The sequence below is a fragment of the Pungitius pungitius genome, chromosome 6 (genome assembly GCF_949316345.1).
Source record: "Pungitius pungitius chromosome 6, fPunPun2.1, whole genome shotgun sequence".
In the NCBI taxonomy this organism is placed as follows: domain Eukaryota; kingdom Metazoa; phylum Chordata; class Actinopteri; order Perciformes; family Gasterosteidae; genus Pungitius; species Pungitius pungitius.
Window position 1 is genome coordinate 15,427,476 of NC_084905.1, and position 27,766 is coordinate 15,455,241.

Here is a 27,766-nt window from a genome sequence, read left to right on the forward strand (position 1 = left end):
ACAAGTACAGCCTCTCTGAAGTGCTAGCGTGGCTAGCTCCTTTCTTGTTGAAGGTCACAGCTGGATGCTGAGGGGAAGGTTTTTGCGTATAACAGACTGCATGGCGTGGAACCTCGTGATGGAGGAGTTTATGGTTGTTTGTCGCAGGTGTTCGGCGAGGGGGGGGGGGGACATCAGGAGTGTGAAGCACTGAGGTAATTAAAGGCAAGATGTTGCTCGGTGAACGTAACTGAAAACCTTTGTTAGACAACCGCTTAAGTCATTCGGATCTTCCCAGTGACAAATGGACTGCGGAGTCATGAGTAGGCGTGTTGGGGCTACTCCTTTAAGTGAATGGCTCAATACCTGATTGCGGCGCGTTTTAATTGATTTATGTCGGTGGGTGTTCCTCTCCGGCGGGTGCTTCCCTCACGCTGCGCCGCTGTGGCCTTTAAAATTCTCCCCGCGTCTCAAGGTGTAGTGGCAGCGAGATGGTGAAAGGTCTGCCAGGGATACATCGATTATGGCCTGAGAGGATTGAAGAGGGGGGGCGGTGGGGGGGTCAGCACAAACAGGTTGATCATATGACGCCGACAATCACACAGACCACTGGCGACGGTCAAATGCACATCTGAAATAAGACTGGATGTGGGCTCCGATCAATAGCACACTTAAAAACAGGATGGTGTAGAAAGGAATACGCGGTGTAAGTGGCAACCTACTATTGTCTCTTCAGGGTGAAAGCTAAATGGCTCGTTATTTATACCCCCTGGGAAACATTCAACAACTATTTAGACACCTTCCTGATTGTTCAGAATGCAGCAGCGTGGGCTCCTGCCGGGTCTGATTGTAGGCCATTAGGAGACAACCTGGGGATGATCAGAACACCCAGTGCACATGCAGCCAATCTTCTGTTATCAGAGTGAAATTAGTATTCATAAAACGTATCTGATGCTTAGAAAGGGCAGTCTGTTTAAGAGTACAATAGCGCAGGCTATTATCCCTTTACTTTGTCTTTGGCCATAAAGAGAAATTCATTTTTTTTGAAGTTCAAATTTGAAAGAAGAAGATTTAGCAATACTTTATACAATAGTTATGCAAACATGTTTCATTTGTCAGTGATTTCATCATTGCGTCTGTGTGAGGCTCCGCACATGATAGTGTGTATCTCTCCTTTTTAACCATCACCAGCAGGTGTGAAAAATCTGTCAGGCAGGCGGCATCTTGTGAAATGCTCCACAGACTCACTTCTATTCCCACTTCAGAAAATGAGGGGCTTCTTTCCCACTGAAAGAGCGATGGTTTATAGCGTATTCTACTGATGACTGTTTTGATGAACTGACTGCAGTGGATTTGTTGGACAAGACCCGATGCCGCTATTGATTGATTCTACTGAGGGACGGTGCTTCAGATACAGGCTTGGTTTGGGTAGATGCGTCTGAAGGGGGACCTGTGGTTTACTGACTTCATGTATTATGCATATTCAGCCTGATCAGTATAACTGGCAGCAAGAGGTGGATCAGTAATACAGCAGTGTCCCCGGGTGACGCATTCCCCTTACTGCAGTAAGTCCAATACGGCCTGCGCGGTCTATAGAGGTTTCTCCCAAAATAAAGAATACATCAGTGTGGAGCTTCCCTCGTTGCCTTCGCAGCATTAAGTATCATCCCTGTGTCAACATATTGCCAATTCGCTCCTTTTTCAGGGGCTGCCTGGAGACTTTGGGCATCTGGGACGATTTACATCAAATGCGTTTGGTGTGTGGTCCTGCACCCGGAATGTCTGGCCTCCCACGCTATCTACCACTTGAATATGATATATGGTAAAACGTCAGGCTCGCTATTGATTTAGGTTGATGCTGGCTTTGCATGCGGGCCGGAGTCCATGTCTCCTGCCAGCAGTCTCCAATCTAACAGACAGAAGTTTGGCATGCAGAGCCAGCGCTGCACTAACACAGGTCCTCAGGTAGACCTTTTTTTTCCCCACCCCTGCACATAAATCAGCAACCTTAAAAGGTTCCAGATGATTATTATGGAAGGAATACCGCAATTGTTGAGGAAGATAAACTTTTAGAAAATAGTTTATGGTAATTTGACCGACCTAATTCTGACCCACAGTAATTGCTCCTTTTAGCCACTTTACGATGACATTTTGTAAAACCATTCGTGGTCACCGGAGGTTAACGTTTTATTCAAAAAGAACTCGTCCAATAATAACGAAAGGTCCTTTGTTATGCCCTTTTCTTCAGCAGTTGGTTGTACACTAGCCTGGTGGTGTAAGGCATGCAGGGTATTGACCGCTAAGGAGATGAAATGGTAAATGGAGTGGATTTGTGGGAAGTCTTTAACATGGTGTGAAGTATAAGTGTCTGCGTAAGGATGTGAGTCCATAAACTCTTTGCTATTATTGCCCTGTAGAAATTGATGATGTCTCTCTTTTCTTCATGGCTGTTTTGCTAATGTGGGATGGACAATTATTTGAGGAGATTGCTGTGTCAGCCTTGTAACCTTCATGCCCCTTAGAGCAAAATGAATTTAAGAACAGCTGGATGCCAGGAAAAAAAAGGTATCATTGAGGGCTTACGAGCTCAATTCAACAATTCTATGGTTCTATGATCGAAGTTAAAAGGAGGATTACTGGAGATTTGTATTCACGGTGGCCTCTATTTTCCATCACAATATGGTTTGATACATGAAGCTGCCGTGAGCCATTCCGTGGTCTTCTCAGCTGTATTGATAGCTGATGTTTAGTATGAAAATGTCATATTCTCCTATGCAGCCAGAATTAAATGGATTCAGTCTGTGAGCCATCGGATTGGTGAACGCAATCGCAGCGGAGGCCTTTAGACGTGTAAGATACATAAATTGGCAAAGGAATAGCGTAATTGTAGAGAGCGCTTTATCAGCCAGTTTGACATTCAATGGATCCCTCCATCACTTGAGCTCAAGTTTATTTAACTTTCAATAGATAGTTAAACATTCAACAGCTCCAATTTATTGTGCAGATGTATGTTGTGAGCGAACTGGGAACATTTCAAGGATCCCTGGAGTCGGAGGAACAGGCACAATGCTGCAACGGAGCCAATTAGATGTTTTTTGTAGTAACACCTGCCATGAAACGCGGATTTGACCCGCTGAGCTCCTCGCCCTCCCCAGTGAAACAGGAAGCCGTATCAGCCGATTAGAGGAAAGCATAATCACGCTCTGCATCACCAAGCGGTTTGCGCTGCAAAGAAGATAAAATTCCCACAGTTGTAAAGAATAGAAGGAAAATAAAAGAAACCATTTTTATTGATCAACCTGCTGAATGGCTGAATTGCAAACATGAAGTTAGTCTACTCATTTTTTTTAATTTCAATTCACTAATTTGTCCTGGTAGGAAATGAACAATGTAAGACCCTATTTTGCATTATTACACAGTACAAATCAGGACCCATAATTGGGACTTGTTGATGCAGTTATTACTATGGTGGACTCTCCCTCAGCTGGCTGGAATTGCGGAGGCGGAGAAGGTCTTTTACTTCCCACTTGCCATGTTCTTTCCCTTTTCTCCCATGTGTCTTGAGGGGGTGCGGGACTGGAGAGAAGGGGAGGGCACGGGGGGTGGGGGAGGGCCAGCGCCAGTTCACATCAGCCGGTCAGGGGGGTAGAGAGAGACAGAGAGAGAGAGAGAGAGAGAGAGAGAGAATGGAAGAGGTAGAGAAGCAAACAGATAGAGTGGAGGCCAGCGTGAAAAGATGGAGAGAGCTGTAGAGACAGAGAGACAAGCAAAGAACAAGCCCCGGAGTGCTAGCCAGCTAAGGTCACACAGAGGAGAACAGGGCCTGCGTGTATACATCCTTGTGCGTGTGTGTGTTCTGTGAAAAACAGTGCGGATGAGATCCCTACATAGTAAAGAATGAAGTAGGGTTGACAGCGGATTGGTTTAGTCTGCGATGGGGGATTTTATGGGGTAGGGATGAACGAGAGAGATGAAAAGAGCTCGTAATATGGCTTCTCTTCTAAAACGCTTCTCTTCTAAAAAAGAAAATTTAAGTCTTTTCAATCCTCTATTTGTGACAGGAATGGCTTAATAAACTTTGAGCACGTTCCACTCTGCGGTGGCACATTAGTAATGTTGATGATGAAGCTGTGTGAATAATAAACGTTTCCATGCATGGTGTTGCATAACCAGCCAGACCCATGTCCTCCTCGCAGTTGCTTTCTCTCATTGTCCTCCCCCCCCCTCCCAACTACGCGATGACCCTCGCTGTCTCGCTGCAGCTCCTCTAGCCCCGTTAAGAGTTGACCGAATAACTGCAGCCACAAACCCGACCACCTTTCTGTCCTCTGAAGGCAAGGAGACAAGAGGAAGAAAATGTTGATCCCATCCAGAGAACTTGCTCCACTTTGTTATTAGTGGCGGGAAACGGGAGGGACTATTGCATAATGGAGCGCCCCGCGCTTGTCGTCTTAGGATCAAATGTTTTGAGAGCGGGATTGTGGGTCGGCGAGAACATCCTTTATTCGGTTATCCCAGCACGGCGCGACGAGTCACTCGGAAATGTGATCACTGCCGTCTCTCTTCAAACATATTAGCCCTGTTTGCATCCCACACCCAGGAGAGATTACGCGTATGAGCGGTTGCCATAGTGTCTGGGAGCGCCGAGGTGCTGATGTGAGAGATCGGAAATGGCTCGGGTGCTCTGTGGCATTATCTCTCCGGAGCAATGGTGTGTGGAGCTGTGATAACGTACGACGACTTCATTCCGGGGTCAAGAGTTCACCCTGTGGGTGACGCCGCGGGGTGGGAACCAGCTCTTATCTTATTATCTCATTATTTTCTGACTTAATGTGGCCGTGCTGGATTCATCTCAAAAATATATTCTCCGTCATCCTCAGACCACTAATCCTTGAGTGAAACCTCCAGTGGTCACACAATGTCAGTCGTTTGAAGACTCCGAGCAAATTCTTGGCAATTATGCTGTTGACAGACATCATTACCATTCCAAAGAGTAATTAATCTTTGCTCGCAATGATTTTTCACAGATGACGAGTAATAGCTTCTGTAATAATGGCTTCAAAGCATTTTGACAGATATAGACTGTAATTGTATACTCCCCTTAAATAGACCCAGTGGAAGTGACCTGTAATGAGTGCTAAATAACCCTTTAACATCTGCATCATTGTATTGGAGGGCTGATTGAATAGAGACAGACATGAAGGGCAGAGAAACAGGCGTATTGCGATTGTAGGTTTTCACAAGGGCGTCCCGAGCCTTCAGCTTTTGTTGAAACAAAACTTCCCCGTGTCATCATTTGTATTTTCTAAAACTCAGTGTATCCTGACAGTAGTACACGAGAAAGATAATCTGTCAGGCAATCAGGTTCCTCTGCCTCTTTTTAGCCCTCCTAATGGCTTTTGCACGATTCCTCTGCGCTTGAAGAAAAACAAGCAATTAGAGCCCAGGAGTCTGTAGCGCAGCTGTCAATCACTCTTGTGGAAGATCGTGATCTGCGCTGATCAAATATTCATCAACATCCTGTTACTGAAATGCCTGTTTTTTTTTTTAAACCGCACATGTTTCCGAGGGTGAACTCACGCAGAGTGAACTCTGCGTCCATGGGGCTCCATTGGACGAAGGTCACTGTCAGTTCCTTTTAGCCCCGCCTCCCAGCAGGTCCAGCCTCCTTCTCTGACTCTTTCACATCAATGGGGCCATTTGGGCTTTTAAAATATTTTTAGTCATCTGAATAAGCCTTAAGTGTTTTTGTACAGAGTTGATTTACCTCTATAATAATTGCAGCTGAGATACAAATGCCTGTTACCAAATGTAAGTCTGTGGACATCGCTTGACCATATGGCCACTATGTAAAATTTGCTTTAAAAATGAGCGAATTAGCGCACATCCCTCAAATGAACAGTCCCTTTATAGGATACCCAATCAGTTCCAATTGAAAAGGGTTTAATGGTAAAAAAAACCCCACAGGAATTGTTTTTTTTGCAGCAAATGTCTTTACGGGAGATGTATCACCATGTTTACTTCAGTACAACATGTCCCACAAGTGTGTGTGTGTGTGTGTGTGTGTGCCTGAGCATTCATTTCTGCGTTCATGAGCGTGGCCACACTGTCTCTTGGTATTTAGCAAAGAGTGTGTGATTTTGTGTGAGCCACCCTGTATCTGGCGAGGTAGTCAGACTGACAGATTGGGCTGTACGAGCGCCATCTCAGCTTGGCTGCCTGCGCGTTTCTCCCCTTTTCCTCTCCTTCCTCCCTCCGTCTCATCTCCCTTTAATTCGTGCCTCGCTGGTGACCAGCGTGCCAAGGGATATTTTTCCTTCAATAGCCTTATCAGGCTAGCCGTATCGGTAGGGCCTCTCCCTGGATTAGGTCCACTCACTGTTCCGTAGCTGTGCTGCAGCACTTGACGGATCAGCCCTTCAGGTCCGTCTCCCTCTGAGCTCCGACCAAGGAGGAAGCTTGTGGCCGGGCGTGAGGTTAAAACGCCGGAGATGGCGGCGGACGCTCTGCATGTCCTTGCATTACCCGCCTCCATTAGGAGCCGTGCTCACTTTGTGGCTGCATCGGGACTAGAAAATTGAGAGTAAGTGCGGACGGAGAAGAAGAGGCAGCCGATGGCAGGGAATGAAATTCAATTATTGTGTGTTTTTGTGTGTTGGGAAACTGTTTTCACACTCTTTTACTACAATGATGGAAAGATTCGTTTTTGCTCCTTTTCATATTTATTGATTTCGGTGGGTTTTTCACATCCCACTCTGTTTAATCTGGCCCCATGTGCCAACGAGGCCTTTTATTGTTTGTAATGCGGTACCCCCTCTAGAGCTGCTGTGGAGCATGGGGCGGAGGGAGAGGGAGAAGGAGCAGGTTGAAGGGGGAGTAATGAGCCAAAGCAGGAGGGTCAGATGGTATAGAAAAAAACGACAAAAGACAAAAGGAATTCACAGTCCCACATCTCACAACCCACCAACGGATTCACTTGACTGAGTTGGAAATTGAAAACCTGGGCGCAAAGGGCAAATGAGAGGGTTTGGGATTAGTCAGCTGATCGCTTAGCTAAAGAAAAGGCAAGGCTCGCATCGTTCACTGTGTGACTGAATACCAAAAGACAGCTGGTAGACACTTTTACACGTTATAAAACCGTTCTGGATTACTGTTCTCACTGCTCCTCTTGATTCCCCCATCTAACTCCAAGTGGGCGGAGGCCAATGAGCGGGCTGAACCTGACGCTGGCCTTGGCAGCGGCGTGAATTTGTGCAGCTGGAAGAGTCAAATGAATTGGATGCAAACAATTGTGCATGCATGGGGAGTGCAGCCTCAGTCGAGCTGAGACGCACCAGATTGGGCCGGCTCGTCCAAGCAGTACATTTCTGATTGGTTTGGGCTGCAAAGCTGAAATGAGCCCTTTTGTGCGACTGGTCCACAAATGTGACATGCTGTAGAAATATCTCTCACGCGCTTTCTCTTTCCCCCGCTAATGAACAGCAGAGCTTTTCTACCCCCCCGTACCCAACGTTCATTGATTAATGCCGAACCGCCCCGAGACCCTGCTCAGCGATTATGACTCTCGTACCGCTGATGCCTTTAATGAGTCATAAAAGGCGAAAAAAAATGAAACACTCCAACAGTCTGGACATTGGGTGATATTTCAATATTTAGTCACTCTCTCTCGCAGTCTATTTGCCGACAGAGTTGGCGCACGCTCAAAGGCCCTCAGACAGGCATTTGCACGAGCAAACAGAGAAACCTTGACTTTCCCGTCCCTCGGTGGGGGTCCATGCGCTCGGGATGTTTGGGCACAGGCAGGATCCCGCCGCACAGCCCGGGAAAAACAAACACGCAGGTCAGACACACAGTTCCCAGAATGCACTGCGATTCAGCTCGGCTCACCACTCACCACCAAAACAAGCATGTTGATTACATAATGCAAACTAAGGAACCTGAACGCCACAACCACCATAACATAATTGTCATGCCATCATCCAGAGTGCTGACTCTACATCCTGCCTGTTGTGGTGTTGTTCCATCCTGGTTGCTAATGTTGTGCGAGCTGCTATACGAGACTGATGGGGCTAAATCATGTTGTTATGAATGAGATCAACCACTTGATACCGATGTATTATCCCTCCTCCACCCCACCCAATACAGACGGTCAGCACTCTGTTGATGATGGAGGTCTTTTCTTGTTAATTGAGCTATCAGAGAGAGTAATAATACATGCATAGGACGTCATTGGATCTGCCGTCCCTCCCTGGGGTAAATCGTCTCCTCCCTGGTCTCTGAGTCCATTGCCCTCTAAGACGTACTGCTTAATTACAGAGCAACAGAGGGAGGAGGTGAGGACAAAGTGGGAGAAGGGAGCAAAGGTCAGAAATAGGCGAGACGGAAGCTACGAGCATGTGGCTGGAGGACGTCAAATGGGCGCTCAGGATCGACTGTGAGAAACTGATGCCGGGCGGGCATGGAGCAGCTCATAATTAGGGTAGCGTTTCTTCAATTCCATTAATATCATATCAGGTTGCACTCTGAGATCCGCCACTGAACGCGCTCTGACTCTCGAGGCAAACACACAATGACTGCACATCAGACATGGCTGAGGATTGACAGGCATGTGGCTCCCAGCTTCTTCCAACAGTCGGCCTCCGTCTTCAAGCGCCTGACACGCCTCATTAAGGGTTGTTCACGCAGGCTCTATTGACACGAGACATAAGAAAGGGTCATGTTTTAAACATTAGTTACCCAGGGTCATATCGCAGAGCCTTCGCATGGATCCATGGCGCGTCGTGGTATGCACGCTATCGTGGCATCTATGTGACGCTTGTGCCTCCTGCTCGATGGGCCCTGTTTTAATAACTGTGGGAATATTATCATCCAGGACAGATTTTGCACTCGGTCCAACTCCCCCAGCCACGTTCACACCCTCGGCTTTACTCCTCTGAAATATTGATATCATATAACAGGCTATTTTCATTTCAATATTTTATTCACTGTCGGATTTGCATCTCATAAACGGCAGGTCAGTATTACTTTAGATTACGTTTTTAAATTTAGAGAACTCGCCTGATTTGGACAGAATGAGAGCAGAGCAGCAGTTTGGGAGAGGAGGGGAATGCAGAGTTTGTGAGCTGCAAAATCGCTTGGGGAAGTTCACTGAAAATGTTTCTTGTGTCCTTTTGCCTGCTCCATTTTCTTATTCTTCTGCTAAACACGCCGCTCTCGGCTCCGTCTACCGTTGTTTATCACACACTGTTTGCAGCAGCGCTTTATGTAATGTGCTCCAGACCGATTTGACAGGCTGGATGTGCTCCATGAAATACCTCCTCTGAGAGTCCTATCTACCAAGATATAAGTCCAGGTACGAGGAGGCTGGGAGGTTTAAGAGGTGGAAGAAAATTAGGAAATGAGAGAAAAGAGGAGGGGCAGATACACAAGGAACCCATGGAGCATTTCGCTCCATAAATTGGGTTTAATTTGAATATATGGCTTACATTATCTTTGAGCTGTGAAGAACACAAACACACAGCACACACTGGTTTTCAGAATAACCTCTTACAGGGTTTAGTACGTCTTGAGTGGTTACTCGGAGTGTATGCCCATCTGGGTAGCGCTGACCTGAGGTTGTTACGGTGTGCGGCGATGGGGAAGTCAAACCCATGGCGTACAGCCATCATTGTGTCGTTTTATTGGTTTGCTCGATGCTCCACCTGTTGGATACTGCTTCACGGTTTTATCTGATCGTTGAACAACCTGCACAGTCTTCATTTTCAAATGTTGCACGTGCTTTGTTCGTTCTAATATAGTATAGTAATAGGAAATTTAAAAGCAAATAGAATAGCGCGACTATTAAGACTGTGGCCTGTGGATTAGGACTCCGCTTACTGAGGCACTCAGAACCAAAACGCACCTCATCTGATCATCAGTAAAAAGCCTGAGAAAACGCAGGTGTAACTGCACCATCACACCGCTTTGATTCTTTCCTGGGATTGAATCTCTCAAACAGCCTTCAGAAGAGGGTCAGTGATGCATGTGAGTGCACACTCAACGTAACGTGAAAGCCAGGACCTTGGGGTCATCTTCAACTACGAGTTGTTTGTTTTTGGCAAAGAGCACGGGCAGTTTTTTTGAAGGGAATTCACAAGGGGGGGCATCAAACAGCCTTTCACAAACGTGTTCTTCAGTTTCCCACAAACACACAGAGCATGTGGGCCTGGATGTAATGCGGTCACTTTTAAAGATTTGCAGCTCAATCCAATGACATCCGGGATGCTGTTGGTGTGGACAGGGCATGAGACACATGTGGAATAGCTGTTCTCTGACAGGATTACGGGCCACCAGCCACAACAATTCAGCCAAGTATGATTTGTCAGAATCGCGGCCAGCTGGAGAAGGTTGAAATGAAATGTAATATGAAACAGTATTTCTTCTTATTAAACTACATCCCGTTTTGGAATCATTGCTGTACACAATCCCAGCTGTTTTAGGGGGGAAATTATTGACTTTACCTTTTTGGCTTTGGCAGTGGAAGGCAGGGTAATAAAAAGCTCTGCTCGCTCACTGTCTTCCTCCAGACCAGGCTACAAGGCAACAGTTAGCCAAACGCGTGATCTCCCCCCCCCCGCACAGCCCACAGCCTGCCAGACCCCAACGAGCACAGCCTTGAGGTAGGACATGCTGGCAGTCCTAACGTGCTCTGGACCAAACCTATTTTGGGTGCCTTTCGTGCAATGGTTTGCACAATCTCTCGTGCCGGCTGCAGGACGGAGTGACACTTCAGACCCCCATGTGATTACATCATCCATTTATTCAACTATTCAACTATACATCACGCAACAACATTGTGCAAGCTGCACTTGTCACTCCACCAGACGCTGGAGACAAGGGGTCGAGGTTGCAGAAGGAAAGCACATTCTTCCTCCTTCTTTAACGCCCCGTTCTCCACACAGGAATCCTCCAGAACAGCCCGGTGAATCAGCGTGCTTCACCAGGCTCCAGCTTTGTACACGTTCCAAGAATTACACAACTGGCATGAACGCATACCCTCCCACAACCTTATATTCCTCTGCCTCAATTATTGTTTATTGAAATGTTGAAGTTGCGGCCAATTCACACAACACCAACATTACTGTTGCTTTATTTGTGTGCGACATCCCTTTAACTGCGGGATAACATGACAAAGCTAACATGCTGATGTGAGGCAACTTAAGGTTCACATGTTACCATGTTAACGTGCTTACATTATCTAACTAGCACAGTTAAACAAAGTGAAGAGATTGATGGATTTTTTAATTCTTTTTGCACACATTTGGATATAACCCAAACTATTGAGCAAAGTACAATTTGGATGCTGATTTCATGTTAATCCATTCAATACTTATTATATTTCTGCTAATTGACTGCTATCCTGGCTGAATGTTTTTCAAACTAACCAAATTAGGCCACTGAAGTGATTTTGTTTTGGTAGAAAAAAAAGATCTGTTCAATACAACCTAATTATATCTCCTAATCTAACAGGATCCGTTGCTTCTTCCTGGATTGCTTTGTGTTCTCAAGAGCCTCTCGGCTGGCTTAAAGGTCAAGTTGCATATAAATCACACACCCCATCGCCCTGTTTGTCCTTTTCGTAATTTGACAGAACTCGTAGAGACTTAGGGCTGAGAGGCTGCGTGAAAAGCATCCGCTATTCTCCGCCAACTCCATCTGACCCGTTACTCGTTACAAGAATTAAACCCCTCTTAAAGAGAGTGAATAAATCAACCTCGGATCCTCTTGATTCTGCCTCTTGGTTTTTCCTTCCAGTCACATTAAATAATGCTTGTAATGCCACTTGGATGAACACAGCACCCTCAGCCCTCAGGAGGCTGCCGGGTAAATTGAGAAAGTGATGGGAAACAACATCCTGGCATTCCACTATTAATCATATTTTTGAAGAATAAAATACCGCGTTTCTCATTGTTAAAGACACTCAACACAATTCCGCTAATAAGTTCAATCTATTCTATTTTTTACTCTCCAGCTTGAACTCCCTCTCCCTCTATTATTCCGCTTCTCAGCTACGCCTGCAACAGTTAGCCAAATGACATCCTTGTGATGATGTAAGGGTGATAATGTCAAGTAGGTCTGAGAGCAATGTGTGTGTGTGTGTGTGTCACTCTGCTTAATGGCAATAGCCAAGCCTGCCATTTATTCTCCTCGGCCCTGCCAGCCAGATGGACTACATCGGCGTATTGTCGGATGTGACAAACAGTGACATCCGGCTCAGTACCGCAGGTACAATGGCGTCTCCTGAGCCCATGTGCTGTGTGCAACAACAGCAGCGACCAGCGCACACATCTGCTGCTGTTAATGTACAGCTGATGTGCATATGAGTAAGAATTAAACTGGGCTATTACAGTATGGAGCGGGGCTAAAATGGCCTCAGGTGCTGTGTGATTGAGTTAGCATGAAGGGAAAATTACAGGCTGCTCCCAGCAGAGGTGAAAGCCACATGGACCGGGTAGCTGTGGAAAACTATATTTCCCATGAGCCCTTGACTGTATTCTGCTGCAGGCGAGATACTGCACGGCACCGTCGATGCGTCTCAGTCTGCTGAGCGCCGCCCGGCCATGAAAGGTTGACAGTTATACAAGGAAACACATCACTGGGCTGCAACAGACAGACGTGCTGAAGGCCCGTCCGTCCAAGATGACCCCGTGCTCATAAAAAGATTATTATGTTAATACAGAATCGGCTGTCTACAAAATATAAAACTTCATCCTGAGGAACATGACGCATATTCAATTTTTATATTAATTATTAAATGTGTTTTTTGGAAGCAACCCACTCATGAGTCAGAGGAAGCCGGTATGTGTTACAGGATATATTCCATTACTTTATTTTGTCCTTCCAGTGTCATTGGCTGCTGAGAGTTATTTTCTGTGGTGTCTTTCCAGCTGGACTCTGAAAGCAGAGGGGTATTTAAATCTCCTCCTGACACTGAGCCAATGTAATGTCCTCCCCGGGGCCCCGTGCTCAGTCCACTGCGCTAAAGAGGACCACAGTGGAGCTTTACCTTTAATGCACAGCGGCTGACGAGGAAGGTCACTGGGGGGCGGCAAGTGGCCACCGGACGGATGGGATTCACTTTTCCAGTCGACGAGATCGGCTGCCACGGAACAAATGCACAAAGGTCCCCGGAGACGAGTTACTCTGCTCTGCCTCTGCCTCTGGTCCGGCAGCCTGTTGCAAACGCAACAAAACAGCACCTTCATTAAATCCCCTAAACTCAGCTGTTCGTGCATCCTCCCCCTCGCCAGCGCTGCTGACCCCATATGTGAGCAGGTTGTGGTCAGTTAGTCAGCGTGAGGTTTTGACTCCAGTGGTGGGGGGGGGGGGGCCCTTGCAGATAGAGAAATGATCCAGCGAGGCATACAGATGCAGCGACCGATATGGCTTCAGGTCGGCTTTTTTATGGAGTCTTAAGGGGGATGACTTTAGACGGGTGGTTTGGGGGCAAGTCAGTACTCTCACCTCTAGCTAGAGGCGATGGTTTGTCCTGGATATTTTAATACCCGGTCTGTCCTCACAGGTAATAATGTGCTTTTTACAAGCAGTCTTGCAGGTAGAGGCCTCCAGGTAATGTATTAATTCATTAAATTGAGTATCAATGACTTTTCACATTAACCTTGCATGGTAGATGTGTGTCCATTTTTGGTTGTGAATAATCCTTAAAATAAGCCCATTGTGCGTGGTGTTTAATGAGATTTTATGAAACCATAACAGAGATGCGAATGGGCTGCTTCACTGTAATTTAGTCGTCATTCAATTAAAGTTGCACTGTCCTGCCAATACTTTAATTACACCCTCAATAATTGTTTTCCCAGTTTTGAGGGAGTGAGAATATTTAGGATGATCATTTTATGTGGAGAATGACACACAAGCACAAACACACATACCATGAATGCATTCAACTCTGCCCTGTTTCCTTAGGCAAATACAATTGACTTTGACTTGGATTAGATATTATAATGCCACCCACATGATACATCTGGATCATCCGGGACCTCTTTGTCTTGGTTGCTGTCACACAGCAGTGAGCTGATGATGTGGGCAGAGGGGGACTGTGGGCCTGTATGCATCTGCACAAGCTTCACAAATTGCTTCTCAATAGCATTACACTTGAGTCCCTCTTCCCTCACTCCCACTCTGCTTATTCCTGCACTGTTCTCTCTTCACTTTTTCGGTTCTTTCACATCCCTAAAGCGCATGTGTTCCCACTCACGCCACTGTGCTTTTACGCTGTGTCAAGTGGAAGAGTGTGTGAGAGTGTGTTTTAGTGTTTGAAATTTTGAGAAAAGGGAATTCTTTCAACACAACTTTGGTTGCAGAGGGTAAAAGTGACAGAGCAATGTATCGAGGCGATAGCACATCACAGCAAAGATGACGAGAAGGAAGTGGACATTGGGGGGATAGGCATCAGAGGAGCTAGGAGAAGATGTTTGGCACAACTCACTAGACTACCATCATTTTGTGATGATGATACACTCGTCCACCAAACTATTAACACAACTTTTACTCCTCCTTTAAAACGCTGTGCCGATATTGTTGCTCACTCGTGCCTTAAATCACAGTTTGTCAGAGTTGGAGCTGTACTCCCTCAAATGTGGCACACCACTGAGTTTTTGTGGTTTTGATGCCTCTCCAGCTGGTGTCAGTGTTGGTTTCCAGTGAAGCAGTGTGGCTCGGCTCCCGGTTGGAGGAGCTTCCAACGGCAAGTCGAAGGCAGCAACATAGTGGGATCTGGGTCTGTCCTAGGCAGGGACCAGCTCAAACGCTAGCCTAGTTAGCGAGCTAGCTGTAAGGTCAAACCCGCCAGCGACAGCTCTGATCTCAGACAGCAAAAATGCCCGGTTGCTTTATCGAGAATTTCGGTCAATAAACCTCACAAAGAGAAAGCTTCACAGGCATGGCAACAGTAACTATGGAAGGCAGTTAGATATCCATTAGACTAGTCTTAAACATACTCCAAAGGAGAAGACCCCAGATAAAAGGTGTAGTAAAAAAATTCAGTGAGGTTTCATTTGGGTTCATTGTGAAGCAAAACCTCGCTCACAACAAATACAATAGGCCGTACCTGGAATAATGTTAGTCATGGTTGACTTAGTTTACAGCTTTCGAGCCCATTACCGCGATGGAAGCCACTCTACCTCGGGAGTATCAACAGCCTCCATGTGGACTTAAGTCAATAAAGTCAAGGGCATCAGTGGGACTGGTGAGTAACGGCTTGTTTTTAACCGTGTGAGAAGGCCATAACACCATGAATCTCAGCAGGTGAAAGTCAAGCATCAAGTACTTAATATTGAATATTTTCTTCAATCCCAACAGATCTGGCATACTCAAAGTCTCCTAAATGCACAATAGGGTGGCACTGGACGAACGTGCACCAGTAAAATGTAATCCAGGCAGGCAGAAGAGTTGGCCTCCTTTTAAAAGGAGTGTTTTACAATCATCTGGTGAGACATGACTCTAATCTATTTCTAATGTGTGTTTGATGCAAGGCTTACAAATGGGAAAGCAATGGGCCCAGTGTGGAAGCATGGAGGGGAGCTCCAGGGTAAATATGTTGAGTCCTTCTTCTGGCTTACATATGAAAGTCATCAATTTTAATCTGAGCAGTTAATTTAGTCTTTCTGAGGAAGAGCTGTAGGAAGAAAATTGTGGTAGAGACACTGATAGATTATGTGATGGATCAAGACCATGCTTAGTGCATAAATATCCAGACAAAAGACATGAACTAAAATGTTAGCTCACTCTTTTAATGATTTAATTGAAATGATATATTTCTTTACCACCAACTGACATCACAGCGGTTTCTGGAAACCAGAGCTTTCCATCGATACAAAAACAGTAACATTTATCCATAACATGAAATGTTCAACCGACTGCATGTTTTTATTAAAGGGAGACGGTCTAAAAAAAAGAGGATAATCTGAATAACACCTGGTTAGCAGAAAAGGTGTGGTGAAGTCATCAAACAGAACGGATTCAGTGTGTGCCTCTTTAGATACGGTGAAAAAAAATATATTCAGTAATCACACATTCATTATTTTAATTGCAGTATGTAATTTGGACAGTGTTATGCAGCCTGCCGTACTAAGATATTCATTCCTTCCATTGAGCATCTTATTGTAAGCAGGCTGCAGTTGTTTTTCACAGACACTCCTAAGTATTTACTATTAGCATACAGTTGATAAGAAAACAGAGTATTTCGAAAGTGTTTTATTTATGCGGGTATTATATTTGTTGGAGCTTAAATAATTACATTAAAGGCTCAACTCCAAAGGATATCTTTGGATATCCGAAGCCATATTACAGACTCATAAATATACATTAAGAAATGGATTTTCCAAATTCCCAAACAACATGAGTATGATGGACAAAAATAGCACCTGTTGTATTCCAGTTACTGTTCATTTAGTATATTTGTTTATCTCCCGTTTCGACATGTTCTTGAATTTGTTCCTCTGCAACTCAATTAAAACATTATCACGGCTTCTGTTCACCGCCATCCCGAGCGTCCAGATCTTTTTCGCTTTCATGGGTGATTCACCCATTCAGTGACAGAGGTGCTAATAAGATGATGCCGCCATTACAGGCGACACCAGGCATGTGTCACATGACGTCTCGCTGGTCCGACTCCAGCCCCGGCTTGTCAGCGGGGCTCGAGATGGATCTCTTCCCGTATCTGAGAGCAGACAGAACGTGGGTGGCAGTCCTCTTACTCTCGCTGTGAAACGGCCTCTGTGACAGCACAGCAGTGCAGCAGCTGAGCCACGGGGTGCATGTTGGGACAGAGGACAGGCAAAGCTCCCACGAAGCCTCCAGGGGATGCAAGAGACACTCACTCTCCCCACTGGTGCTCTCCGCTCAGATTTCACTGGTTGATGCACACCACGTCTCTGTGTTTGGCAGCGCATGGGGCTCCGGTGTCCCACGTGGACACGTGGGATGTTTTATGTTGTTGAAGGGCCGTAACCAGCCATGTGTCCCCAATGTTCGCCCCTGTAGTGCAATTTCATGCAAAGGCCATGAACTCGGAATTATTTCCCAAAGCATGCCAGAGCTTTTTAGGGAAACGATTAATCCATATGACTTCCAACATTTTTTTGGGACCTTTGCTTCAAACATGCATGAGAAAACTAATCCATAACAAACAATATTACGTCTTCTGTTGCCTCTTAAGATTCTCCCGGCATGATGATGTAAAAGTAGTGGGAAGCGCTGAGTTCCCTGTCAAAATCCAACTCCGAAATGATGAAATATGAATGCGTTGTCAAGATCATGTTACCTTGTAGTATTTTGCATTTTAAAAAAAATAAAGATGTGTTTTGCAGTAAAAGATGTCTGAACAGGATGACGGAGCAACAGTACAGTACCAAGATTCTGCTTAACAATTTACTGTCTGTCCAACATACTGTAGGTTTCTGATTCATTTTACTACCTCACTGAAATTAATAGAATCCAGGGTCTCTTTGAATGGCCTCAAGCGAAGCATTCATAACTAAATAAAGGGTACTCGAAACCAAAGTTAGTTCAAATGAATATACGTCTTTGAAGTTGAACCGTCCACTGAGAATCTACTGAGCTCAGCAACATGCTAAAAAACTGCTAAAAGAAAGGTCTAGAAATACACCTGATTTGCTCTACAATCCTACTGTGTATTAAAAATAAATAATAATTAACAGTTCAGTGGAGATTTAACATGATTTTTTCTTTTTTTTAGGGTTAGCTAATCAAAAACAAATACCGATGCTCAATGGTACATTTGTCAAATAGCCGTGTGAAGGTTTCACAATGATGTCTGCAGGGAGGAGAGAACTGTCAATCATCTGTCATACATCCCACTTGAAATGACGTTCTGTCTGAAGGAGATGCCTATTCAGCCGGGCCACACTCTCTGCCTTTGCAACAACAGAAAAACATCTTAAACTACAGCTCTGGCCCAAGCACTGGTAGCCCCCCCCCCCACCATCGCCTAGGGTCATTTTATTCAAGAATGTACCTTAAACCACCGTCTATGTTTTTTCCTTTTTCTGCATCACTGTCACGCTCTTCCCCCCAAAAGTTATTTTGTGCGACTGAGCAAAAGAGAACTATTTACACACATGTGCTGTTTACCACCCCTCCGTCTTCTTTCCAGAGACATAACTGCAAATGAAAAGCAACAGGCCGCACCGATGAATTGAGCCAGAAGGTAGATGGAAACAATTTGAAACACTCAGTATCACAACATGACTGGATGTACGTAACGTTTCGCCTCGGCACACGCACTGTTCCTCGGAGGGTTACAGACTGTAAAGACATCTAAGTGACGTCGAGGGTCACCACGGCAGCAGCTCAGTGTCTGTGAAGAGAGCAGAACCCAGACTCCAGTAAAAGAAGGGGGGGGGGGGGGGCTTTCAAGTGGTGAATATAGGCTGCAAGCTTTGGCACCCGGATCTTCTGAGGTACTGCCCTCTACACCTCAGACAGAGCTTAAAGATGCAGTGTGGCAGCTTTGCTGACTGGACGCTGCTCCAGTTCCGCCTGTCCAATTAGCAATTTTCTTCTACCCCTGAGGACTGGTCCCTTTCTGCTTGGCTTAGCTCACTGCGTGTGTTGCCGGATCCCCCTCCATGCGCAGTCCCACTCTGTGCGACCACAGTAATGCTTGTTGTCCTTAGAGCCGCTATGCACTACATAAATAATAATAAAGACTGTGTGCCTTTTTTTTCTCACCGCGAGTTCTGCACGTTCTGCCTGTCGGTTACTCTTAAATGTCCACACCTCGGCCCGGCTTGGTGTTTGTGGTTCTGTCCCGTGAGCTCATTCCCACCGTCTGTGCCAAGCCCTGTGCATTTCCTCCTTTATGCTCATGTGAAAGAGACAGCCACTGCAACCCAAAACAAATACTTTCAAGTTCAAGAGTGCTCCGACTTCAGACGGCTTACCGATCAAAGGGTTCATTGGCTCGCTCAGCTCACTCGTCAGTTTTAACGAGTCACGCCATTTTGTACGGGATTCGTCACCCTGTGTTGGGAGCATTTTTCTCTCCTTACCCGGTTAAACATGGTGACGATCATCACTGTGTGTTACATATGCAGTTTATTATTTTTTTTACCCGTTCCAGCATCCATCTTTCACCTTACTAATGCGTCACCTGTTTGAGTGATGGATTTTAAGCGTAAAGTTGTGTTTGGTTCAAGGGGAAAGGCGCGTTTAATGTGCTGAGTGCCGTGATAGCTGTGTGTTGTGCGGCATTCTGTTCTCTCTAATGATGCCTCTCTTTCTCCGCAGCCACAGTGCTGCGCATTTGCATATCTCCCTAATACCTCCACACAGAGTATTTCCTTCCTTTTATTCCTCCACACCGCCTGCACACACTGCTCCTCTGCAGCAGCTTCTGAAAAGGAAGTTCTATTCCTTTGAGTGGAAAACCAGCTCTCTATTTGACTGTGTGCATGCTAGGTTTTGTTTGGAGGATTTCTCCTCCCTCAGCTGTCACGACTTACACGGATCATAAACCCCGATCTTTAGAAAGCGCACAGGAAGTGGGGCCCTCACGTCGCCTGCTGGCTTTCACAGATCCACCTGACTCTCTGAGCCCTTCAGGAATCTGAACATCCATCACTGAGTCACTTAGCACTGGATGCTACAATAGATGCCCTTAGCTGTATTGTTACCCTTGCTGATGTCATGCTATCTAATGGACTCGAGTCTATTGACCTCTTTATGATTATACAGTAACAGAGTATACAGCCTGTGTCTATTTGTGAACACTTATGTATAGTGATATTCATCATTCGGGAGGGCACAGATGTGCTCTCCATTAGCAGTCTCTTTAACCCAGATAAACAATGGTAGGGGTCACTTGTAACTACTACCCTGATTATACTTCACGATCAGCTCAGTTCTGAATTGTGAATTGAACATAATATATAGAGCATGGAAGCACTTCCATTTAAAGCAATGGAGGCTGTTCTTGTTGCTTGCTGTATGAAACAGACATTGGCATCTGAAAATAAGCTGTTGTTAACACCACATATATTTACAGCCATTTGCAGGTTACCACGGTGATTATAAGTGTGATACTTAGGTTGCTATGACTGAAATCAGCATAAGAGTGGAGTGGATTAACGAGACTAATTTTCTTGTATTTACTGAAGACAGTCGAAGTTCACTCACCTCCATCTCTACCTGCAAAGTCTCCCTCCATCCACAACCAAAGATTTCCCTTCTTTTTTTACCACTGCCATACACATTGCTGTGCAAACGCACAAAGCAAATGGTTCATTTGTTACAGTCACACTGTAGAATTTGCATGATAATGGGATTTATTCATTATCTACCTGTCATTAAATTTGCTGTCCACGGCTATTTTGTAAGAACTCTCTTTCCACGGCGCATGTGGCCCCCAGGTGTCACATCTACTTCAAATCAGTAGTCGAGATTGAGTGAAGACATCGGACTACAGTGCTGATCCCGTTCTTTTTCCCATATGAAACAAGTTTACTCCACACTGTTCCTGTCTTTGGAGCTCGTCTGTTGCCAGAGGACACTGCGAGGTGGAGAATAAAGTGTTGGAGAATAAAGGTGCGAGATGAAAAGGCCAGTTGTGACAAGCCAAGTGAAAGGAAGGAGGAAGCATCTGGAATGAGGAATAGAATACGAACCCAGTTATTGAAAGGAAAGCACAGGTGTTTGACGCAGTTTGTCACCCAGTGGAAAGGCGTCCTGGCGCCCGCTTATTACTGTTTATTCAGGAATCAGAATTGTTAGAAGGAAATAATGAATTTGAATACATTAGCATCCTCCCCGCTGTGCAAAACATTGATCGCTCGATGAGGCTTCATATCCTTTTCCTTTAAAGTGAAGGTCATTGAATTGTTTAAATGTGTGCAGCCCAAAGCTCAAAGTGCTCCCAAGTTTAGATCCACTTATTGCAACAGTATCATGCAAACAGACGCAGGCGCAGGGGTGCAGCTGTGAATTGTCTCACAAAAACACACACACACACACGCGCCCACACACATCCACTCTCTCTCTCAGCAAAAAAAAATGATGTTTTTTTTGTGACTCTCTTGCAGAGCCGTCTCTCTCACTGGGCATCTACTGATACCCATTAATCACGAGCTCTCTTGTATTGTCAGGCGAGCCTCCTCTCCTCTCCGCCCACTGCTCCCCTCCCTCCCCTCCTTCCCTCCCTCCCTCCCTCCCTCCTCCCTTTTCTTTCAGCCTGTCAGTTAACAAGCGGTGGCACCATGACAGTGATGTGTGTGCAGCTGAGGGATGCCTGACCGCAGCCCTTATTGAAAAGATATTGAAATGCTCCAGCATTGAAGGGGGTGGTGATGAGATCGTATTTCTCAGCTCCTTATGACAGAATGTAAAAATGGCAGCTTTGGAGGCTTTTCAATTAGACTGGACGCGACAACATGATTCACTGTGACATACAATCAGCTCTGTGGCCGTAATCCCATGTTTTTTATTTCACACACAATGAAGGAAATTTAACGATGTTTTCTCATTTTTGTTTCCCCCCCTGCCCGATTGTACTCTGTGTGTGCAGGCTCAGTGTCCCTCAGCGTGTTCCTGGTCTCCCTCGCTGTGACAGTGTGTGCTGTTTGGCTGGTGGCTCTTTGTGGCGTTTGTGGTTGGTGTCAACGCAAGCTGGTGAGTTTCGACGCGCACACTAACGGCAGAATCGTTAACAGAGACTGAGCATGTACTGAAGTCACGGCTGTTAACCCTAACATGCTTCATCTGCTGTGATTGTTGCTTGAAAAATACAACGGTGGGAGCAAATATCATGAAAATGTATCAATGCGCTTGTTATTGGACTGAGAAAGTTAAAAGGTCGTTTAAAAAAATAATATTTCGACCGCAGTCATCGCACGTTTGCTTATTCCCCCTTTGCAAAGAAGATGGACTTAACCAAACGTGAAAGCATGCGACAGTGCGGTGAAACTGGGCAAACGTAACTAATGAATTGAGACGCACAACAGCAAGTAGAGGAAAACAGGAACTACGACTATCAACTGTGTTAAACTGTGCGGGAATGGGTGGGATTCTGTGGCTGGTTTCCTCTGTTGGTTTGTCATCTGATCAAAGCAGTTTTTTCTCTACAAATAGGTTCCACGGAAATAATAGCTAGCTGGCCTGAATGTATAATTGTAATATATGATACTATCAGATTTAATCATGATAAAGGTGTAGCTGGTTTTAACCTTAAATAACTGTATTTGCAGTTCAAGGCTCCTACATTAATCTGTGCAGCTGGTAGTTTATTCATGGAGGAATTTCATGAAGTTCTTCAACACACATTGTTCATCTTCATTCTTTAAAGGGATTGTACTTTTTTTGTAGTATTGGATCATTTTACCTCTGTAGTACAATTTTGAGGTACTTAAGCATTTCCATTAAATTCTCCCTTTCATTTCTACTCCACTACATTTATTGGACAACCCTTTATTTTGCAGATTCCTTCAAACTATGAATCAACTAATACCACGCAATAGATTATAGATTAAACTACTCGGCAGTATTGAATATGGGATATTAGGCCCACCTGAACCTGTTGCAACATTAATGATGCTTCCATTTAATTCAATGTCATAATATACATAATTCTGAAATATGTGTTTTTACACTGTGGTATTTTCAGACAGACACAGCGCCAGTAAACTGTGCTGATACAGCATCAGCACCAGTCCACCCATTGATGAAAGACAGAAGGCAGATTACACACACTGACCTCTGATAGAGGGCATGGCATTGTGATAACATGGTATAAAATGCGATTGATTAAAGAGAGGCAACCACTCGTTAGGCAGACAGAGCCGTACGGCTGAGAGCCACTTCACTTGACTGATTTCTTTTAGATTCGCATGCCGTTAAACGAGTTAATTGATTTCTTATTCATCTTGTGCTCGTACCACCAAGGAGCACAGGTCAACTGTTTTCCACTTTAAAATTGGATCAAACTTTTTTTCAGCTCACCATTTGCACTGCTTGAATTCAGAGAAGGAGACTGTAACTCGATAACTGAGGCACGCCCGTATAATGTACGTGATCCGGGGAGGAAATGGTCTCGAGGTCCAAGTGTAAATGGATCTTATTTCCACCCTGAGACGGGCAGCAGCCACAGAGCGATAGGTTGAAGATCTGTCGGCCACACGACCCCCGTGATGGCCGGTGACGACCACAACCCACGCACAAAGTGATGTGCTTCCATCCCAGTGCAGATGCTGCTTGAGCACGTCTGATTTTGGATCCTTCCCAGCTGTGCATCTTGCCCTGGTTGGCCGACTTCGGCGTGTATGTGTTTATGTGTTTGGTGGCGGTGTTTGGTGGCGGTGGGTGAGTGGCATTAGAATGTTAATTAAACCCTTTGAAGTCTTTAGACCACTTACTTTAGGAAAAATGTCAGCCGCCCACTGGCGTGTGAAACCACATTAAACACAGCTGCTTAATGTACAAAATAATTAAGCGTGACTGAGATAAACTGCAGTCTCTTGTATGGTTGATGAATGTGTTGATGGCGCGCCACAATGGGGCAAAGCATGAATATATTAACCCGTGGCGTCGTCCGTTTTCTCACATTAATAACGACGTGTTTAAGGTGTGATGCTTGCTGTATGTGAATAACAACCATGAACAATCTGTTTGTGATACAGAAAGTGTCTCCGCTCCCTCACTTCCCTTGATCTCTCTATCTGTTCTCCTCCGGATGGGAGCCCTATGAATACGTGATTAGAATGTACACTCAGTAGGATTTGCATAAGACACGGTCACTCCCGAAACCGACGCACCTTATCATAGACGCCTACGTAGTGTGCATTGAATTATGCAGATTTTCTATAAACAATGTTTTCATTAGGTATAAAGTGCTCAGTGGTTCCTGCTCTTTTTAAATGAAGCCCAGCTGCTTCTAAAACTTTCGTTTATGATGTTCCCCAGTGTACTCTTTGACAGTGTCAGCTCTCATAAGAACAAATGTTTGCCTCGAGCTCAATGTGTCAGTGGCGAGTGGGCCCATGCCAGTTTTGGTTATGATTCATAGGTTAATAGACAAGACATTTTTGGGCGAGTGTTGCTTTTGGTGTTTTAGCCTCGGCAACCAGCGGGATGGGATTTTATTTTAAAATCCTCATGTGCTGCCATCCTGAAGCCTCCCTCCTGCTCGGCTTTCTGTTATCTAAGCCCCCTGGAGAAGAAAAAAAAAAAAAGCACAATGAGCGGCGTGGTGCCCTTCTGCTGCTGCCTGCTGCGTCCGCCCGCCGCTGTTTATAGACACTCGACTGCTTTTAGAACCGCAAAAAAAGATTTTGGAAAATGGTAGATTTTCTTTGTGTTTCTGGGGTGTTTTTGTGTCACGCATTATTATTGTTTAAGTTGGTGACACAAACCCCCCCCCACCCAAAAAAAAAATCAAAGCAAATGGTCACATGATCAATAAGCCGGCGTTCTGATTGTCAGTGGGGCCTTGCGTCGTCGCCGTGGCGCTGTAGGCGTTGTAGGTGGGATTTGGGCGGTATCGGAGGCGGCGCAGCCAACATCTGTTTGAGCAGCACCGGCTGTCTGGTGTTCATAAACGCTAAATAAATGCTCCTGTGACACAGATTATTTTTGGACCTGACCAGATTCAATCCCTGATGGGCTCAAACCAGCTTCAGCATGTCGGATGCATTAACCGGATGTGAGAAGTTCACAGTTGATGGGGAGGATCGTGGTAATTATTCCAATCAGAGAAGAAAAAATAATACTAATAATTACAGAAAGGAGAATTGTTTATTTAAAAGATTGGAAATACTATAATAACAACACATTATGTGGATCTTAAGCCTTGACCTGTCACATTGAATTGACAAATAGTGTTTTTGGTAATATGTAAATTGTACGTGTCTGTGGTCGCACGCTTCTCGATGTCAGCAACAAAAAACACACAAGACAAAGTATCTCTAATCTAAGTATCTGTTTTGACAGATGCTGAAAATAAATGATCGACTGATGATTTAGCAGCGGACGACCATTTTAATAGTCTACTCCTCTCTAATTATGGTGCAATGTGGGTAATATTGAGCGAGCATGCAGACTCTTGCTGCCTGCTAATTCACAGCAAACAAACACAGCTGGGTGTTGGAAGGCAGAGCACTGCCAACTGAGACATAGAGGGTGGTAGTTTCTCTCTCCTCTCATGTCTGGATTCTTCAAGAAAACCCTCAGCGTCACCGTGGGCAGTCCACACGCCCGGTCCTTTCTCACTCGTCTGCTGCCACGCGTCAAAAAGAAATTTGTGCCTTGACATTTTTCCTCTTACCTCGTGCTCGCTCTTTTATAATACAGCAACTCCATCGGGACGCCAGGACAAATAACTGAATCGCAGTGTAAACACAACAATCTCAAGAGTTTCAAACTCATTAAAGAAGAGTCGGCAGGATGGTGAAGCTCAGCATGTTTGTGTGAATGAAGCTTCACTAGTTAAAAAGTTATATAACCATTTCTGTCAGTTTTTCATCCAAACTTGAAGGCATGCACACATCTGCCAGATGGCTTAGCATGAGCTTGGCTTTGGGGCAATGGCGGAAACGCCTGATGCTGATGCAGCATAAACGTACCAAGATAAAACTCAACACCCTACACACAGATTAATTCAGACCCCCTCGCGGTTTTCACTGTTGTTTCTGTTACGGATGTACATTTTGACGAAAAAACGGGATCCTAAAGTCACTCCAAGCGTGGTCTGGAATACGCTTTGTGTCTTTGTATCTGTTGGTGTGCGATACAGAGCAGGTTTTCTAAAAGGGACCTCCCAGTATTTCTGCTGCATTCATCCTTCCCTCATTTCAGTCCCATTCACAGTAGCTGCTATTGCTGATGTGTTTGATTCAAACACTCCAACATCAGACCACGGCTCCGACCGAGGCGTTAAGTTACACTCCAAAATGTGTTAGTTGATTCTCTCCCATTACCAACGCCACCAAGTTGCGTCTTGTGATTTTTCTCATAACTGGTTATTCACATCAGTTGTTTTCAACTCATGGCTCCGAGCCAGACAGCACTCAACACTGAAATCAAATGAAACCATTTGTTTTTTTTAACAAAAAGACGACTGATTTAAATTTGACTGAAGTGTTTTCGAGGGCATTTGAGTAGAAGCTGATGAGAGGAAATTGCTCACTCTTCCGTCGGTGTGCTTTAACCCTCATTTGGGGCATTGAGCTGGTTTCCATTATTGTATCTTTCCATTAGAGCTGGTGTGCTTTGTTATGTTCATCACCACGGATCCCTGTAGCCTTCACGAATACCGACGAATACAGAAGAAGCATGTTTGTTATTCACTCTTGTGAATGAGCTGCAGGGAAAGGTGGAGGAGATGGTTTTGAAGCCGTGTAATTCTTTGTCTGTGTGTGTGTGTGTGTGTGTGCATGGAAATGAGGATCGTCAGACTCAATGCCCATCCATTTCCTTTTTCTCACGTCCAATCCACTCGGGACTTCCTGTCACTCATTGTTTCTCTTATTTCATATTTCGCACCTGTCTTTCTCTCCAATCTCGTTGTCGCACATGCCATCTGCCCCTGCCCTTGTGTTTCATCTGGCTGCCTATTTCTATTTTTTCTATTTAGTTTCAGCCCTCTTTCTCTGCCGGATTCTTGCTCATTCTCTCTCTGTTGTCCCACCTTTTTGAAATGTTTACTGTAGCATTAAATGATAAATGAGCCTCTTTTGTTAGCTTGCCCTTCTCTCAGAGAAATTGAGAGAATTCTGCCTCTCCAGAAATGGCCCTACAAGTGTATAGTATTTATTGTAATGTGCAAAATTATAGTTTTTTTGATGTACAGGAAAGAGTTGGGCATTGAGATGTTTTGAAGCTTTTATTGTTGGCGGTATGTTTTTTGTTTAAAATAGTGTACAAAACTGTAAAGTTTACCCGGTTTTCCAAGCCAATGATAAGGTTTATTAAACGCCTAAAGCCATGTCTGAAAAATCACAAATGGTCTCTCTAGTGTGGGCTGATGTGTTTAGTATATAGACTTCCATCTCAATTATAGCTTACAAAGAGACCATTATTCCCTAAATTAGTATTTAAATTACAAACACAACCCGTGAATGCAGCTGTTTAACGTGTTGTTCCCGTCAGATCACTGTTTATTCATCAGCTGACCTTTCTGTTTTAAAATGGTGGCAATTATACAACATATGAGCCGATTTGTTTCCTTGTGTGTTAAAGATAATTTTTCATCAGTTGGTCCATTGTGGGCTTTATCATGTCTGCCCAGCAGTGCTGTTGTCAACTCTGGCTTCGTAACAAGTCCAACAATATATCCAAAGCTACCAAATCCAAGGTGTAGGCTGTACTTTGAAATGCTACCTGTGTGGTCTGCACATTATGGAGCTTATGTGAGTCATTATATAAAGGACTAAGGATAAAGTGCATAAACTGTGGCATAAATTTGCATCCCATACGTGTCTGCTATTTGTGAGCAATGCGTGCATCACACATAGATCTCTGAGTCAACTCAGTCGATTACTCTGGGTGATTGCATCTCAGCGTTTACCCATTGGCGGTTCTCCCAAAGGCCACGTTTCCAATGTCACCCTAAAACAACGTCAGCAGTGGAGACGCGTCACTCAGCGCTGAGGGCAAAATGAAACACCACCGGCCCAACTAGAAATTCTGTGACTTAAATACAATTTACTTTAATAAAAGGGTGGACAAAATGGCCCTTAAGTCTCATTATAACTTTTGGCTTGCGAGGCTTTTTGCAATGCAT

The 27,766-nt window shown here is 44.9% G+C and overlaps 1 protein-coding gene across 3 annotated transcripts in view; it reads left to right on the forward strand.

Annotated features, from left to right (window-relative positions):
* Positions 1-27,766, forward strand: part of syt7a (synaptotagmin VIIa) — a 59,495-nt gene that overhangs the window by 1,751 nt on the left and 29,978 nt on the right. For all 3 annotated transcript variants that reach the window (XM_037451440.2, XM_037451442.2, XM_037451441.2), the window contains exon 2: positions 21,560-21,663. In XM_037451440.2, the coding sequence (XP_037307337.2) occupies positions 21,560-21,663 (104 nt within the window). The remainder of the gene's footprint in view (positions 1-21,559; positions 21,664-27,766) is intronic.